At 32.7% G+C, this 16,098-nt stretch overlaps 1 protein-coding gene and 1 long non-coding RNA gene across 3 annotated transcripts; both read right to left on the bottom strand.

The window, feature by feature from the left end:
- Nucleotides 1-1,829: 1,829 nt before the first annotated feature.
- LOC139523424 (uncharacterized PE-PGRS family protein PE_PGRS10-like) lies at nt 1,830-7,444 on the bottom strand. 2 transcript variants are annotated; one of them, XM_071317459.1, is made up of 2 exons: nt 7,338-7,444; nt 1,830-2,737 (listed from the first exon to the last, which is right to left on the bottom strand). In XM_071317459.1, the coding sequence occupies exon 2, from the start codon at nt 2,730-2,732 to the stop codon at nt 1,926-1,928; it is 807 nt and encodes a 268-aa protein (XP_071173560.1). In that variant the 5' UTR covers nt 2,733-2,737; nt 7,338-7,444; the 3' UTR covers nt 1,830-1,925. The 2 variants fall into 2 exon arrangements, with proteins under 2 accessions (XP_071173560.1, XP_071173561.1); XM_071317460.1 differs by lacking the exon at nt 7,338-7,444 and adding an exon at nt 3,645-3,726.
- Nucleotides 7,445-12,133: 4,689 nt separating this feature from the next.
- LOC139522368 (uncharacterized) lies at nt 12,134-15,211 on the bottom strand. The gene is made up of 2 exons (XR_011664399.1): nt 15,098-15,211; nt 12,134-12,826 (listed from the first exon to the last, which is right to left on the bottom strand). It is a non-coding gene; the product is annotated as an uncharacterized lncRNA (long non-coding RNA).
- Nucleotides 15,212-16,098: the final 887 nt, after the last annotated feature.

The following is a 16,098-nucleotide window of genomic DNA, read 5'->3' as shown; positions in this document are numbered from 1 at the left end:
TTATATGCAGTTTTTTTTTAGTTATTAATGGCTTTGAACTAGCTGTCAGTAACTTTGAGTAATCTCAAATCTTCACTTGGTGTCTTTTGTTGTTAGGATGTACAAGTACCCGGCCACGTCCACTTTTATTTGTAGTATTTGTAGTTTTATCCATCTGATAAGTTAGACTTTTTCAAGAGATTTTTATAGTTCGTTCTTATGTTGTACTGTTATACACTGGACATGTTAGTGGGAGGGTTGGCATCCCGCTAAGATGTTTAACCCCGCCACATTTAGTATTCATGTGCCTGTCCCAAGTCTGGAGCCTGTAACTCAGTGGTTGTCGTTTGTTAATGTGTTACATATATGTTTTTTTATACATAGACAAGGCTGACTATGCGATATAGGCTTTGCATATTGTTGATGACCTTTAGTTTTTAATTTCTGTGTCATTTAGTGTCTTTTGTCTAATCGCAATCATACCACATCTTCTTTTTTAAACATAATTTTACATTCTTTATGTGTCTGTCCAAAAAGAGGAGTTTGTAATACAGTACTAGTCTTTGATTTGCTGTATGTTTCACATGTTTTCGCTTATTGTTGAAACATAATTTAGTTTCTCATTAATAGAAATTGTCTCATTAGTTAACATACCATGTCTTCTAATGTTTTTGGACTGTAAATAAATGCAAAGCAGAACGATAAAATTTGGATACCATATAATTGATGCGGTAATTTCTTGAAATTAGTTTTATCAAATGATCTGTCGAATAAGTATCAACAGGAATCATTATCGAATATCATGTGTACACACACTAGCTGTAAAATAGAAGGTCAATACGAAAAGGAAACGATGTTTTAAATTTTGAGTCAAGGGGAAAGTAGTCAATGTGTTTCAAACCTAAACCTAAAGATTTGGACTCCTAACGTGTTTTATAACTAAATTATATTGGAATAATATTATATTGTTTGCCTTTATGCTTCGGGAACAACATCATGGCAGTAATTCTTGATCTAAAAGTAAGTTATTTTGTTTTTGCCTTAATATGAGATGTAGTGTTATCTCATGACAGTTAAATTGTATTGTCACAATTCTTGCTTATTATCTTTATAGGTAATTATAAAAATATTCATACAGTGTATAACTTTCAAATTTAAAGCTTTACAAGTTCAAACTATAAACGTTTTTATGCCTTGATTTCATGCATAAACGCTTACAATAACTCTGGTTATGCAGGGAAATAATTTCAGATGAAAAAAGCAAACAACACAGATTTTACAGATGTTTTTATTATTTTTAGTCGTTTCCAATGAGGCGTTTCATTATGAAATAAATGTCATCTTATACAAACATTATATACATATACGAAAGTGGTTAAATCAAACTATATGGAATAATAACAGCCAATATAAACAGCACAGAGCAAAATGACAAACAATCACTAAAACATGACACAGACAAATATAATTTAAACAAGATTGTCCCACTAATATCGGGGTTGCAGTCGCTACCTATCATACAAATCAAATATAACGTTTTACACTTGTATATCAATATAACAACATCAGCAAATATGAATATCGACTGGAAGAGTTCTTATAAAGAATCATTATGCTGCAATATTTGAGTAACAAATTGTATGCCTTATTGTTATCTGACGTTGACACAAATTGGTGTAAAGTAAGAAGCGCTGGTTTTAAGACAATATGTTTGCAGAATAGAACAGATCATATTAGTACAATTTATGAATTCAGTAAAGTTGAAGGATTTTTTGTCGTTAAATATGGGTTAGTTTTGGGTGGAATTTTGGTTCGTACATATTTTATTCAGTTTGAAATTAAGCATCAACTTTTTTAAGCCATTGTTGATTTATTCAGGAAAAAGTAAAGCCTTTTGTCAAAGTTCTTTTGATAACTTTGTGTTGTCATTTTGCTTCCAATCACAACTAGTAATTAAGCAATGGCTTAAACTTGTCTCTGTTCTTCCTTTTCCTCTTCAACATCCTTTTTAATTTCCGATCCTTTTTCTTTTTTCTTCTTCTAGCGCCAATTTTCGTGACTATTTTAGCTTTTCCAATGACAACATTTGTAACCAAATCGCCACCATCGCCTCCTTGGCCTGGTCCACCTCCGCCACCTCCACCACCGCCATTAATCTCCAAACTGAGTCCACGGAGAGGGTTTTGAACTTCAGCAAAAGTTGCATTTGCTCCATTTCTAAAAACAGTCTTTAATTTGTTGATTGTCAAGGTTGTAAATATACTTCCTCCATCACCGCCTTTTCCTATTCCTCCTCCTCCCCCGCCACCTCCTCCGTCAATGATCAATTTAAGTGCTTCCAATGTTCGACCATCACCAGGTTTAACTTTGATTATTGTTCCGTCACTAGTGTGAATTGTCTTGATTTTATTGATAAATAAATTAGTAGAAAGATTTCCACCATTTCCGCCTGGATCGATTCCTCCACCGCCACCACCTCCGCCTCCTGTTAAATTCATATTGATATTTCTGTCAACATTAGAAAGTGCTACCTGATCAGTAGTGCTAGCAATTATTTCGGGATCTTTCAACGGTAGACCTTTTTGTATGTTTTTTTTCACAAATCGTCTGCCAAAAGTACTTGAACGTGGTCTTTGTCTTGATAATCGTCCGTGTCTTCTGCGATAATTTTCTCCATAGGATCTATGGCCCAAACAATTGTCATAAATGACAAGATTAAAAATCAAACTGATGTAAATTATTGAGATGTTCATCTTTCCTGGAAAAAGAATAGAAAAGAACTAAATTAATGCTTTAAAAACCTTGATTTGTTTTTAAATGTTTATTAATAATTATAAAAAGATGGACAAATATATTTTAACCCATTTTTTAAATTTTATTTATTGTTATGGTATTAGCGGATTATTTGCGATCTATGATATTTTATTATGTCCCTTTGGTTTTTAATCGCATATTTTCACCACATGTAATATAAAAATAGTAGTTAATTTTCATCCCGATATTATTACCCTTTAAAAAAAAAATCTTAAAGATTACTACGTTAACTTTGTACTCTTTTGAAAATTGGGTAAAATGATAATGGCGATATTGTTTGATTATTAAACATATTGAAGCAACCAAGTGGTCAAATCTCGACGCGTCACGTTTGCGCGTTTTAAATGCCATTTGCGCTTTTATACAAAACATTTTCGCTGTTCCATAGGACAATTGAATTTGTGAGTTATCCCAATAACATTCGAGTTGTGTATGCTAAAGATATGAAAACAATTTTAACATGCTAACATGTTTAACCCCGCCACATTATTTATGTATGTGCCTGTCCCAAATTAGGAGCCTGTAATTCAGTGGTTGTCGTTTGTTTATGTGTTAAATATTTGTTTTTCGTTCATATTTTTAGATAAATAAGGCCGTTAGTTTTCTCGTTTGAATTGTTTTACATTGTCATATCGGGGCCCTTGATAGCTGACGGAAAACAAATTATGTATATTAAATGTATTATATCATATACGATTCCGAAAATTAACAGAAAAAAACCGGTTTTACAGGATAGAAAAATCAATTATCTGTAATAACGTATCTTTGAGCACAGTTGACAATATTTATTTCTATGCATTTTATTAATTAGCAAATTTACCTTGATATTGTTTCAGAGAGGTCTAACTTACCTGCTTAGGTTTTTTCCCATCAAGAACAACAGAATGTTTGTTATAAATATCTTTAAATACATGGTCAAAAAGTGTATCCGTGTTTACTTTAAAACTAAAAGTTAAGGCTATAAGTTACAAAGGAACTTCATGCACTTTATTTTAGAGCAATGACCTGATGTTTATATTTTTTGCAATATTATAATGCCATCTATCAACTGGTTGCATAATTCATAAAAAGGAGTTCAACATTAATTGTTAAACATATTCGATGATTGATCTTTCACCACAAATAATAAAGAAAGACGGTATAATTGTGTATTTCGATTGCATTTTTATCAGAAAGTTTTTCATATCTGGTTCCCCAAAGACAAATACATAGAGCAAAAATAATCAATCGGTGAGCATAGCATACATTATTCCAAAAACTCTTCTATACAATAAATGGTATGAAGTGATATGGGAAACAGGAGAATTGTGTAGAGATAAAATTGTCTTATAAACAATAGACGCCAGCTTAGAGACAGCAGTATTTGATAAAGAAAAAAGACAGAGTTATAAGGAAAGGTCTGTGAAAAATTACAAATTTTAAGGGGTATTTTTTATTTTTTTTTTTATTTTTATACGTAACAATTCGCGAATGGTTTCTATCCGAAGCTTCGTCATATGAACACTGTAATCGAACAAAACAAATCGAAGACTTCAATTGATTTTGTTAATCAGCAGTTTTTTGCAAAGTTTAATCCCGCACTACTTCCTTTCAACAAGTCTGGACAGTTTTACGTACACCATCAAAAGTAAGTTGATCGTTATAACATGTTATGTCAAAGATAAATACTGACATGTTCCGATTGTTGTTTATCACTATTTCGTCCGTTTTTTCTTTAATTGTAACATCCTCGCTTGAGAATATCAGAGATTTTGTACTTACCATTGATATGTTAATGTTCTGCTAATTTGTCGTTTTTTTGACATTTTTATATATTACATGTATTACGTCTGTTTGTTTTGTTAACACATCGTTGTGAATATAATGGAATTGTATGCGACTGTCATACAAGTGAGAGGTTTAGTTAGCTATAAAACCAGGTTTTCAAGAAATTGTCTGTACCAAGTCATGTATGTCTCAGTTGTTATCCATTCGTTTGATGTGTTTGAGCTTTTGATTTTGCCATTCGATAACGAACTTCCCATTTGGAATTTTCCTCGGAGTTCGGTATTTTAAAAATATTTTTTTTTACATTTAACTGTTGATATTACAGGATATTGTTTTAAACACTAATGTTTTCTACCCTTATGAATTAATTGCATTGGCCGTATTTGGCACATGTTTTTATGTTTTTCAACTTCGTATTTTATTTTGCATTCAAACTGTTTGTACCATTGCTGAGTCTTATGAAGATGAAACACATGTCTGGCGTAGCAATTGATAAGCCAAGTATCTGTAATGACTTTTTCTAGGTGAAACATGAGATTTTGAGCAATATCTATCGACCATTCCAAAGCAGCTGAGATCTCGATGAGTTTTGGTGGGTTTCATTATGTCTACATTTAAATTGTTATGTCGGTATTAGGTTCTCCTGGGCTTAAGGAGTTTTTAGTTTTGAATGAGAAAAAGCGTTTCGGACGAACTGAACTCCAGCAATATTTCCATTTGTTGATGGGTGTATGATAATAAGAAAATAATAATAAAGAAAAGATAATTTCCTGAACTCTTTTAAAAACAACTGCATTAATATGTAAGTCGCAAATCAATGATGCAGTTTAAAAAAAAACAATTCATGCTTTTGCTTCAATTGTTAGTAAAGATATAATTTAACAAGAATCATAAAGAATCGATATATGAGTTAACAAATTTTTTTATCACTCAACTTTCCTCAACCATAGGAGAGTGTTCAATCATTTATCTCCACAACCATTGAAATATTAAAATTCAAGGAAAGAGCTAGACTCATTAGGTCCTATTTTTTTCCATTTTGTTTATTCTTTTGTCTCCGTAACTTCTTTATTAATTTCCATGCCTTCCTATCTTCTTTTGTCCAAGTTCCGTTTATAGTTACATCCTTTACATTCTCTATGACAATAGCTGTAACCAAGTCGCCGCCGTTGCCACCAGGGCCTGTGCCGCCACCTCCACCTCCGCCACCACCTTTAATGTTCAAACCGAGCCCTTCTAGTGGATTTATAACCTCAGCAGTAGTGACATTTATTCCATCTCTAAATACAGTCTTAAATGTTTTGATTGTCAAGTTTGTAAATATACTTCCTCCGTCGCCACCCTTACCCATTCCGCCTCCTCCCCCGCCGCCTTCTCCTTTGATCATTAATTTAAGCACTTGTAATGTTCGCCCATCACCGGGCTTTATTATGACTTTTGTTCCATCCTTAGTATGAACCGTTTTGATTTTCTTAATAAATAAATGAGTTGTTAGATTTCCACCATTTCCTCCTGGTTCGATTCCGCCTCCACCACCACCCCCGCCTCCTTTAATATCAATATTGATGTTTCCATCCGTATTATTACGGTGAACCTTTTCTAAATTACTAACACGTGCTTTCAAATTTTTGAATAGTTTTTCCCAATCTCTTCCGTTTGATTGCGGTCTATGCAATGGAAGTTCTCCGTATCCTCTGTAATAATTATCTCCATAGTAGCCATGGCATGCACATTTGTTAAAAATGCCAAGTACCAAAATCACCCCGATAATATTCATTAGAATGTTCGTATTTTTTCTACAAGAAAAAAGAAAAACACACAATAGCTGCGTACAAACATCTTTCTTTTGTTTAGTTCATGTTTTAGCTTTGTTATTAGGTGGACAAAATCCATTAAACTGTGTATCCAATTAGTCTTTTAACTGAGCAGCTATCTGCGATCAACCGATTCCGAGTAAAAATAAAAGAGCAAAAGCACCGAACTCCTAGAAAAATTCAAAATGGAAAGAATAGTATTATCAAATGGTTAAACCAAAAGTTTAAACACATAGAATGAATGGATAACAACTGCCATATTCCTGTCTGTTTTATATTTATGTTTAATTTACAAAAACGTAAACAAAACTAGGAACTTCAGATACTTCTGCTTTATCTAGAATTTCTAGCTAGATTTTTTTTTCTTGTTGATAATAGCTTTTCCTAGAAATTAATGTATTTATTGAATTTTTCAACAATCTTAAAAGCTGCCATAATATTCCGGGAGAAAATTTGTTGTTCAAATGTTGCTCGGCAAAACAAAACCTTGGAATTATTTCAAATCATTTATTTCAATGAGTTACGTATTTTTTGTGACATAATATGAACCAAGAAGCGGTATCGACATTTTTAAAACAATTTATTTCCAAAATGTGCCACAAAAAGTATAATTAAAGCTATTTTGTTTTCGGACGGCGATTAAATTTGTTTTCAATTTTGAATCAAAAAAACAAAACAAAACAAACATAACGTCATACTGCAAAAAAAATAAAAATAAAAAAAAATAATCAGTTTTTGCGTCCGAATAGTTATTCTGGATTGACTTTCATCTAATACATGTATATATTTATTTTGTTTGAATGGAAAAAAGTAAAATCACAAAAATACTGAATTTAGAGGAAAATTAATTCGGAAAGTCCATAATCACATGGCAAAATCAAATAACAAAACGCATAAAAAAACGAAATGTTCATTCAATTAAACAAATTTAAATCATTATTGTTTCAGAGTTGTATAACCTACCTTAAAATTTGATTCTAACGCTGAGCAATAAATGTAGAAAGTTGAACTATTCTACTTCATAACATGCATACATATGGTGCACGTGTCCTTGTGTACTTCAAAATGATAAATTATGTCTATAAGCTGAAAAGAACTTTTTGCAATATTTTTCAGAGTATATTTATAGTGCTATTGTGCATCTATTTGCTAGTGTCGTTAATTATATTATACAAGAAGTAAAATATTTTGGAATATTTTAAAACAAAAGAATAGTAAAATATTCTAACTTGAGGTTTTGAATCAACCATAACAAAAAGGAAATAACTAAAAAACACCAATCTCCACAGAAAATTCTAAACAAAAAGTCCTTTATCAAATGACAAAATGAACAGCTTACCACGTCATACGAATGGAATGCAACTGTCTTAAGTTCGGAAGAGGGAAACCAGAAAAAAAACACAACAGTACAAAACCATACAGTATACACATGAAAGTAAAGTAGCTAATATGTATTGAACACAGTTTTAAGACTTATTTTAGCCATGATTTTTAAAATAAGTTTTTGAAACAAAACATAGCAAGATTCAAAATTCAAGACTCATTCACCCTCAGACATCATCCCTGTTACAAGACTCATTCATCCTCAGACATCATCCCTGTTATAAGACTCATTCGCCCTCAGACATCATCCCTGTTATAAGACTCATTCGCCCTCAGACATCATCCCTGTTTTAAGACTCATTCGCCCTCAGACATCATCCCTGTTACAAGACTCATTCATCCTCAGACATCATCCCTGTTATAAGACTCATTCGCCCTCAGACATCATCCCTGTTATAAGACTCATTCGCCCTCAGACATCATCCCTGTTTTAAGACTCATTCGCCCTCAGACATCATCCCTGTTACAAGACTCATTCGCCCTCAGACATCATCCCTGTTATAAGACTCATTCACCCTCAGACATCATCCCTGTTATAAGACTCATTCGCCCTCAGACATCATCCCTGTTATAAGACTCATTCGCCCTCAGACATCATCCCTGTTATAAGACTCATTCGCCCTCAGACATCATCCCTGTTATAAGACTCATTCGCCCTCAGACATCATCCCTGTTATAAGACTCATTCGCCCTCAGACATCATCCCTGTTATAAGACTCATTCGCCCTCAGACATCATCCCTGTTATAAGACTCATTCGCCCTCAGACATCATCCCTGTTATAAGACTCATTCGCCCTCAGACATCATCCCTGTTATAAGACTCATTCGCCCTCAGACATCATCCCTGTTATAAGACTCATTCGCCCTCAGACATCATCCCTGTTATAAGACTCATTCGCCCTCAGACATCATCCCTGTTATAAGACTCATTCGCCCTCAGACATCATCCCTGTTATAAGACTCATTCGCCCTCAGACATCATCCCTGTTATAAGACTCATTCGCCCTCAGACATCATCCCTGTTATAAGACTCATTCGCCCTCAGACATCATCCCTGTTATAAGACTCATTCGCCCTCAGACATCATCCCTGTTACAAGACTCATTCACCCTCAGACATCATCCCTGTTATAAGACTCATTCACCCTCAGACATCATCCCTGTTATAAGACTCATTCGCCCTCAGACATCATCCCTGTTACAAGACTCATTCACCCTCAGACATCATCCCTGTTATAAGACTCATTCGCCCTCAGACATCATCCCTGTTATAAGACTCATTCACCCTCAGACATCATCCCTGTTATCAGACTCATTCGCCCTCAGACATCATCCCTGTTATAAGACTCATTCACCCTCAGACATCATCCCTGTTATAAGACTCATTCGCCCTCAGACATCATCCCTGTTATAAGACTCATTCACCCTCAGACATCATCCCTGTTATCAGACTCATTCGCCCTCAGACATCATCCCTGTTATAAGACTCATTCACCCTCAGACATCATCCCTGTTATAAGACTCATTCACCCTCAGACATCATCCCTGTTATAAGACTCATTCGCCCTCAGACATCATCCCTGTTACAAGACTCATTCACCCTCAGACATCATCCCTGTTATAAGAAGTAACAAATCATAATCCAATGGTGAACGAACAAGGGAGGAACAATATCAATTGTGCACAATAAAAATAATTGTTTAATTGGCATTAACTTTGAACTGACTTTTTGTAACATTACAACATTTACATAACTTCGCGTGTATAATGGTGAAGTCTTTGTATAAGAATAGAATTGTCGTAAGTATTTTTTAAAAAGAAATTAAGAATTAAACAAAAACGAATACAAATTTTTGAGGATTAGTGTATTTTAGTGTATAATTCACCCTTTCATTAAATTATAAATAAAACTTAAATAAAGAAATTCATCCTTAATTGAACTGTAAATTTATATTGCAAAACATATGTCTTTTCCCTAGGAATGGTCTCTCTTGCTATTCACTTTAACTAATAACAGTACTTAATTTTGAAAGAGTCTTAATTAATTCTTTGTTTTTGAATTTTGACTAGCTGACTGCAAGTACTCTCAGATCTGTACCTATTGTCTCTCTCTCTCGATTTTGGAAGGTGTTTTATGTGCTGCCATGTTATCCTCTTTGTATATCGATATGATAGGATAAGCTCTTTCAAACTGAATTTTGTAAATTGTTCTTATGTTTTACTGCTGTCCCTTATTAAGGTGAGAGTTTGGTGCTAGCAAACTAGTTTAACCCCACATCATGCATGCGTCTGTCCTATGTCAGGAGCCTGTAGTTCAGAGGTTGTTGTTTGTTGCTGTAAATCAAATTTGTTTTTCTTACATTGTTTTGTACACGAGTCGGGCCGTTAGTCTTCTGTTTGAATCGTTTAACATCTGTCATTACAGGGCCTTTTATAGCTGACTATGCGGTTTGGGTTTATGAATCTCATCAACAAACGACAACTACTGAACATCAGATTTCTGACCTAGGACAGGTGCAAACGAATGCAGCGGCTTTACACACTAACACGTTCAACCTTCACCCTTATCTGAAACAAAAGTGTAACATCACACTAAAACTAAAAAAAATCCCAGGGATTTAGTACTTTAAAATCAAGGACAGTTAATTTAAAAGAAGTTATGACTTGTACAATGGCCCCACAAATATAGACAAGCAGTAGGAGTAAACCTCTATATAGAATAAAAAAAACGTTAATGTGTTTTATACATGCCGATTGAAAAGAATACAAATTTAGTTATGTTTTGATTTGCTGATGACAAAATCGATATTTGAGCCAATGTAAACTAGATATTTTTTTTATGCATATCAATATATTTTCCATTCATTTTATTGAAACGCGCCATTTGTTAATCTTCACTAACTTTTCAGAAGCACCGCCAATCCATAACAGCATGTGATAATATTAGCAACGGGTGATAATGCCGTTTGTCGATCCGGAAACAATAAACACCCGCTTCTGAGGGGTAAATTATGTAACGGCTCTCCAGTCCCTTTTCCCCCGAATTTGACGTACCAATTTAATACTAACATGAGCTGCACAACAAGTGCCATAAGTGGAGCAGTATCTACTTACCCTTTTCGCTGCACCAGTTTTTGTTGGGGATCGTGTGAAACAGTATTTGGTTTTCTATGTTTTGTTATGTGCATGCATTGTTGTTTGTTTGTTTGTTGTTTTCTTTAGCCATGTCGTTTGTCAGTTTAGTTTCGACTTGGGAGTTTGAATGCACCCTTGATATTTTCACCTCTCTTTTATAATAGCGGCAGTTGTCGGTTTTTGAATTCCACAGAGAGGTGAAAAACATTAAAAAATAGTGTGTTTGCAGTGATGCTCGAGGCCAATATATTTGATAATCAAAATCTTATTCAATAAAAAAATAAAGAGCTTATAAAATCTTTGCATGACTAAGCTACGGTTATATTCCTTAATTCAATAGAAAAAAAATCGCACAAATTATGTATTTTCAGATTAAAAATAACATTATTGTGTCATCGATGTGAAGGAAGTGAAACAAGAGTCCTGGGCCGACAGTGATAAGGTAGTATAATTGTTTAACAGTTGACATCAACTGTTACATATCATTATCTTTGTAACTTATTGTGAACATGTGTTGAAGGCCGTACTTTAACCTATAATGGTTTACTTTTTAAATTTTTATTTGTATGGAGAGTTGTCTCATTGGCACTCACACCACATCTTCCTATATCTATGTATTTATATTTACGGTTACGATACTAAAAAGAAATATAGTTCAACCGGTCATGTATTTAAACTAGATGCTCCAAGGAGCCTGTGTCGCTCACTTGGTATTTTTGTTTACAATTGATTCATGAAGAAGTAATGCAAGCATTTTACTTTTGCTACAGTGTCAGAGATAATAACTCAAAGCCAAAGAGTGTATTTTACCTCTATGTTCTATTTTCAGTCCATATCGGCCTTTGCTGGTTGGCAAGCGGGGTCATCGGACACATGTTCTGAAATTTATAACTGAATGATGATTGTGGCAAAATTTGGTTAAATTTGTCTCAGTAGTTTCAGAGAAGAAGATTTTTGTAAAATTTAATGACGACCGATGACGACAGACGACGGTTGCCAAGTAATGTGAAAAGCTCACTTGGCCATTCAGGTAAAGTGAGATAAACAGTATATGAATCAGGGGTTCTGTAACATATGTTCGTTAAGTTTATTGTTTCTTTTTATTTTGATATGTTGTGTCACATACAATGTACTAAAAATATTTAGTGTTATGGCAATACAGATTTGAATTTGAATTTGTTAAGTGTCCTTATTCAATATAGGGCGATCGAGTCTAACATGAGGCAAACATAAACGAAATATAAGAAATCGAATTTATTTTGTTTTAAATATCAGTCAATAGAGAAATAATAAAAACGTGTCTAATTATATCTTTGTTCATATAATATTTCCTAATCAACACCAATCGTGGTTCTTCTTTTTATTTTGTTTTTTTGTCTTTCTTTTTCTTTTTTCTGTCTTTCTTTTTCCTTTTTTTGTCTTTCTTTTTCTTTTTTTTGTCTTTCTTTTTGTCTTTTTTGTCTTTTTTTTTCTTCAAAGGTTTTACCTTATCAACATTCTTCATCTTCCCCACATTTACATTAGTGATAATGTCTCCACCATCGCCTCCTGCACCCAAACCACCGCCGCCACCACCGCCACCGCCATTGATATTCAAATTAAATCCTTCAAGAGTTATCCCGTTTGCTAACTTAATCTTTTGTCTGTCGCCTTTATTCTTGCGAACATTTTTTATTTTCTTGATATTCAGGTTAGTTATTACGCTTCCGCCGTCTCCTCCTGGACCAATTCCGCCACCTCCGCCACCCCCTCCTCCAGATATATTCAAATTTAAACCATTGTTGTGACCTTTCTGTCCAAAGGTCAGCTCAGAACAATAATTGTAAAAGATAAGGATTGTTAATAAACAGTTTGAAACTTTCATTGTATATAGAGTAAAACTTGGCCTTTATGACTGTTTTTCATTAGTTCAGTTTGTCGTAGCTTCGTACAATCTATTAAAAATAAAAATTAACTAAAAAAATATACATGCATTACATAGACTGAGGTGAAACACCTTTCTTAAAATTGTATAACCATTTATAATATCCCTTGAAATGAATTTTGAATCATTACATAGAATCCGTATGATTTGTCATAGTCATTGTCAGTTTTTTTTTGTAATTTGTAGATTATAACGTTTTAACATTTGGAAAAGAAAGGGGATTTTATAAAAATACAGTATGTAATTTCACATACTTTTGTGTGATTTGGCTTGCATAGCATTTGTGCCAGTAGTTATTATTGTGTTATTTTAAAGGATGTACTTACTAGATTTTGAAGTTGATACTATAGGTCAGAAGAGCATTACTTAAGGAACAAATAAGCCAAAAATATTATTTGGTTGTCGAACTCTATTTTGAGATATTTGATTTTAAATATTATTGTGTTATAATTATGGATGTACTTAATTGAAATTTAATAAAAAAAACACTAGAATTTGAAATTGATACTATAAATCAGAAGAGCATTAGTTAAGGAACAAATATGCAAAAAATATTGATAGGTTATTGAACTCCTTTTTGAGATATTTGATTAAAATGATATAATGGTGTCATATCTTAGGGTGATCTTAGTTGAAATTAAAATTTACTAGAATTTGAAATTGATATTATAAATCAGAAGACCATTAGTTCAGGAACAAATAAGCCAAAAATATTGATAGGTTTTTAACATCGTTATTTTTTATTTTTGAAATATGGCGAGAAAAGACTAACTTGAATGTTTACCTTAGTTCACGATGGTCAATATTACAGTTTTAAAGCGTTAGAAAAGAAAGCGAGAATCTGCTATAATATTTTGGTAAAACTTTTATGAGTTATTTAAATGTTACATGGAAAGAAAAATGGGTGGTATACATGGGGAAAACTATTTTACCCTATATCGTACGAAAAAATCCAAGGAGACCGAACATATAACTAAAACTCCTAAATATGACTTTCAAAGATTAGTACATTCTTAAAAAGTTTTTGTTATTTTGATAATATGGTTTTGATGACGAAATGTTGTAGTCTCTGATATTTTTTTTAAAGCTGGGTTATTCGGAGCTTATATCGTTAAATACCATATGTTTGTCGTTTTGTTTGCGTTATTGGATTGCTGGTTCAGCAAAATAAAACTAACAGCTCCATTATTCAGAACGAGGCAAATGGTAAAAAAGTAGAAATAGAAGACATATATATTAAGGTGAAAAACACGCATGACCTTTTGAACCTAGAAACAAAACCACAAACAAATTACCTTAAACAAACCACAAAACTTACTTGAAGTTTTTCCGGTTTGTTTCATATACAAAGTTGATATTGAAATGTCCATAAAACTTGTAAATTTTAAGTATTGAAAGACTTGATGATTTTCTAACATTTTGACAAACAGCATTGTATTTTTCAACCCTTTACTTTGCCTTTTAAGGCGAGCTGGGTAAAACAAGGGCAGAAAAACAAAACAGAGGATTATTCATATTAGTAAAAATAATATAATATATAAATCAACTCGTTTACAGATTTTTTGTTAAGCGGAACATGATATTCTTCTTCTTTTTATGGATATATAAATTTTGCCCAATTTTACGAAAATACCAAACCAGATGTTTTCTTACAAAAAAAAGGCTATTGTGAACCTCAGAACGCTGCACAATTTATGGTCAATTTGTTATAACGTTCTGTTTTAAACATTTAATTTTTTCAGTAGATATGTATTAACATTTATCCTTGTTATGTTACACTTACAGGAACAATAAGACTGATGACACCACAATTTTAACAACCACTTTTGTAGGAACCATGAACAGAGAATTTCATAAATGCATGCAAAGACAAAGTTCGCGACTTTCATAGTGAATATCTACTGCAAATTGGTGCAAGGTGGTAAGCATGATTTTTTTGATTAAACGACTGAATTTATATACAGTTTGTATCATATACCGGTATGAAAAAAACACATTTAATTAAGGAGAACGCATGTTTCTCAATGAATCAGGATAACACTTTAAGGCCTTATTATACATAACATTAGACGAAGAAACTTTCATGAGGAATAGACTAGATATCATTAATTAAGAAAAAAAAAAAAAAAAGCATTAGAAAGTTTGGAAAGCAAAGAGAGAAAAAAAATATTTTAGATACCGTGCGTCTTTGATATTCCGGTACAAACTAACACTTAATAGAATGCAAAATTACTAGCCTTACGATTACATAAAATAATCAAAAAATATTTAAACATATTACCTTTCTTCCTAAAGTTTCATCTACACTTTAAAAATGCACCTTTTAGTTCCAGATCACTTTTGGTTACCATCATATATCCGGGATTACAAATGAAAAAATACATGCATTTTTTGCCTTTTCTTAAAAAAAACCATGCAAAGATTGTGATCTTGACATAATAACATGGAAGTGATATTATGAAATACATCCTATTTAAGTGCGGTTTTACTACATAATTTTAAGTGCAGATAATAAAATTGAGTTTTAGAAAGTCCGTATATGATGTGTACCTGAAAATTTGTTAAAGAGCAAATGGTTACCAACATTTATCGTATTACTGCAGATACTTTTTTCAAGAAATTTATTTTTGTATGAATATAGCCAAAATAGTTGAAAAAAGGGTTTGACATGCATTTTAATGAGACTTTTACCCAACACTATACAAATAGGGACATCTGGAGATCAACATATATTAGTTATGTACGTTCTTAAACAATAGACAATTGTTTTAAGATTCTACTAAAGTCAAAATATAGGAATCATCAAAAACATCTAAACTGTTAAAACATTTGGCTGTATTTTTCAACCTATAATAAAAAAAAAAGTCCTAAACTATGGAAACATATCTTTATTTAGACATACTTAACATACACACAGTGTAAATGGTTAATAAACTTGAAATTGTTATGTTGTAGCCAAACCGGTTCTTGAGGTGAACACTGAATTTTCCGAAAAATCTGGAGGCCTGCTAGACGACTTAAATTGTTTAAAATTGGTATGGATGAATACTGTTACGTGTAATGCAGTACAAGCTAATGTTGTTTTGTCAAATAAATATGGTTCAATGGCATGTTTGTCCAATTTATGTATTGTACCTTCGATATTCGTTCACTTACTAGATACATGACATTAACTGAAACTCATAAACCAATACATCTTCTGAAAAATCAACATTAGCTTGTAAAGCATTGCATGTAACAGTATTCGTCCATACCAATTTTAAACAAACTAAATCATCTAGC

Source organism: Mytilus edulis, chromosome 5 (genome assembly GCF_963676685.1).
Source record: "Mytilus edulis chromosome 5, xbMytEdul2.2, whole genome shotgun sequence".
In the NCBI taxonomy this organism is placed as follows: Eukaryota; Metazoa; Mollusca; class Bivalvia; order Mytilida; family Mytilidae; genus Mytilus; species Mytilus edulis.
This window is presented reverse-complemented; position numbering and strand designations above follow the sequence as displayed.

Coding starts and splice junctions, on each gene's coding strand:
- LOC139523424 (XM_071317459.1), bottom strand. CDS start 2,732: ATGAACATCTCAATAATTTACATCAGTTTGATTTTTAATCTTGTCATT.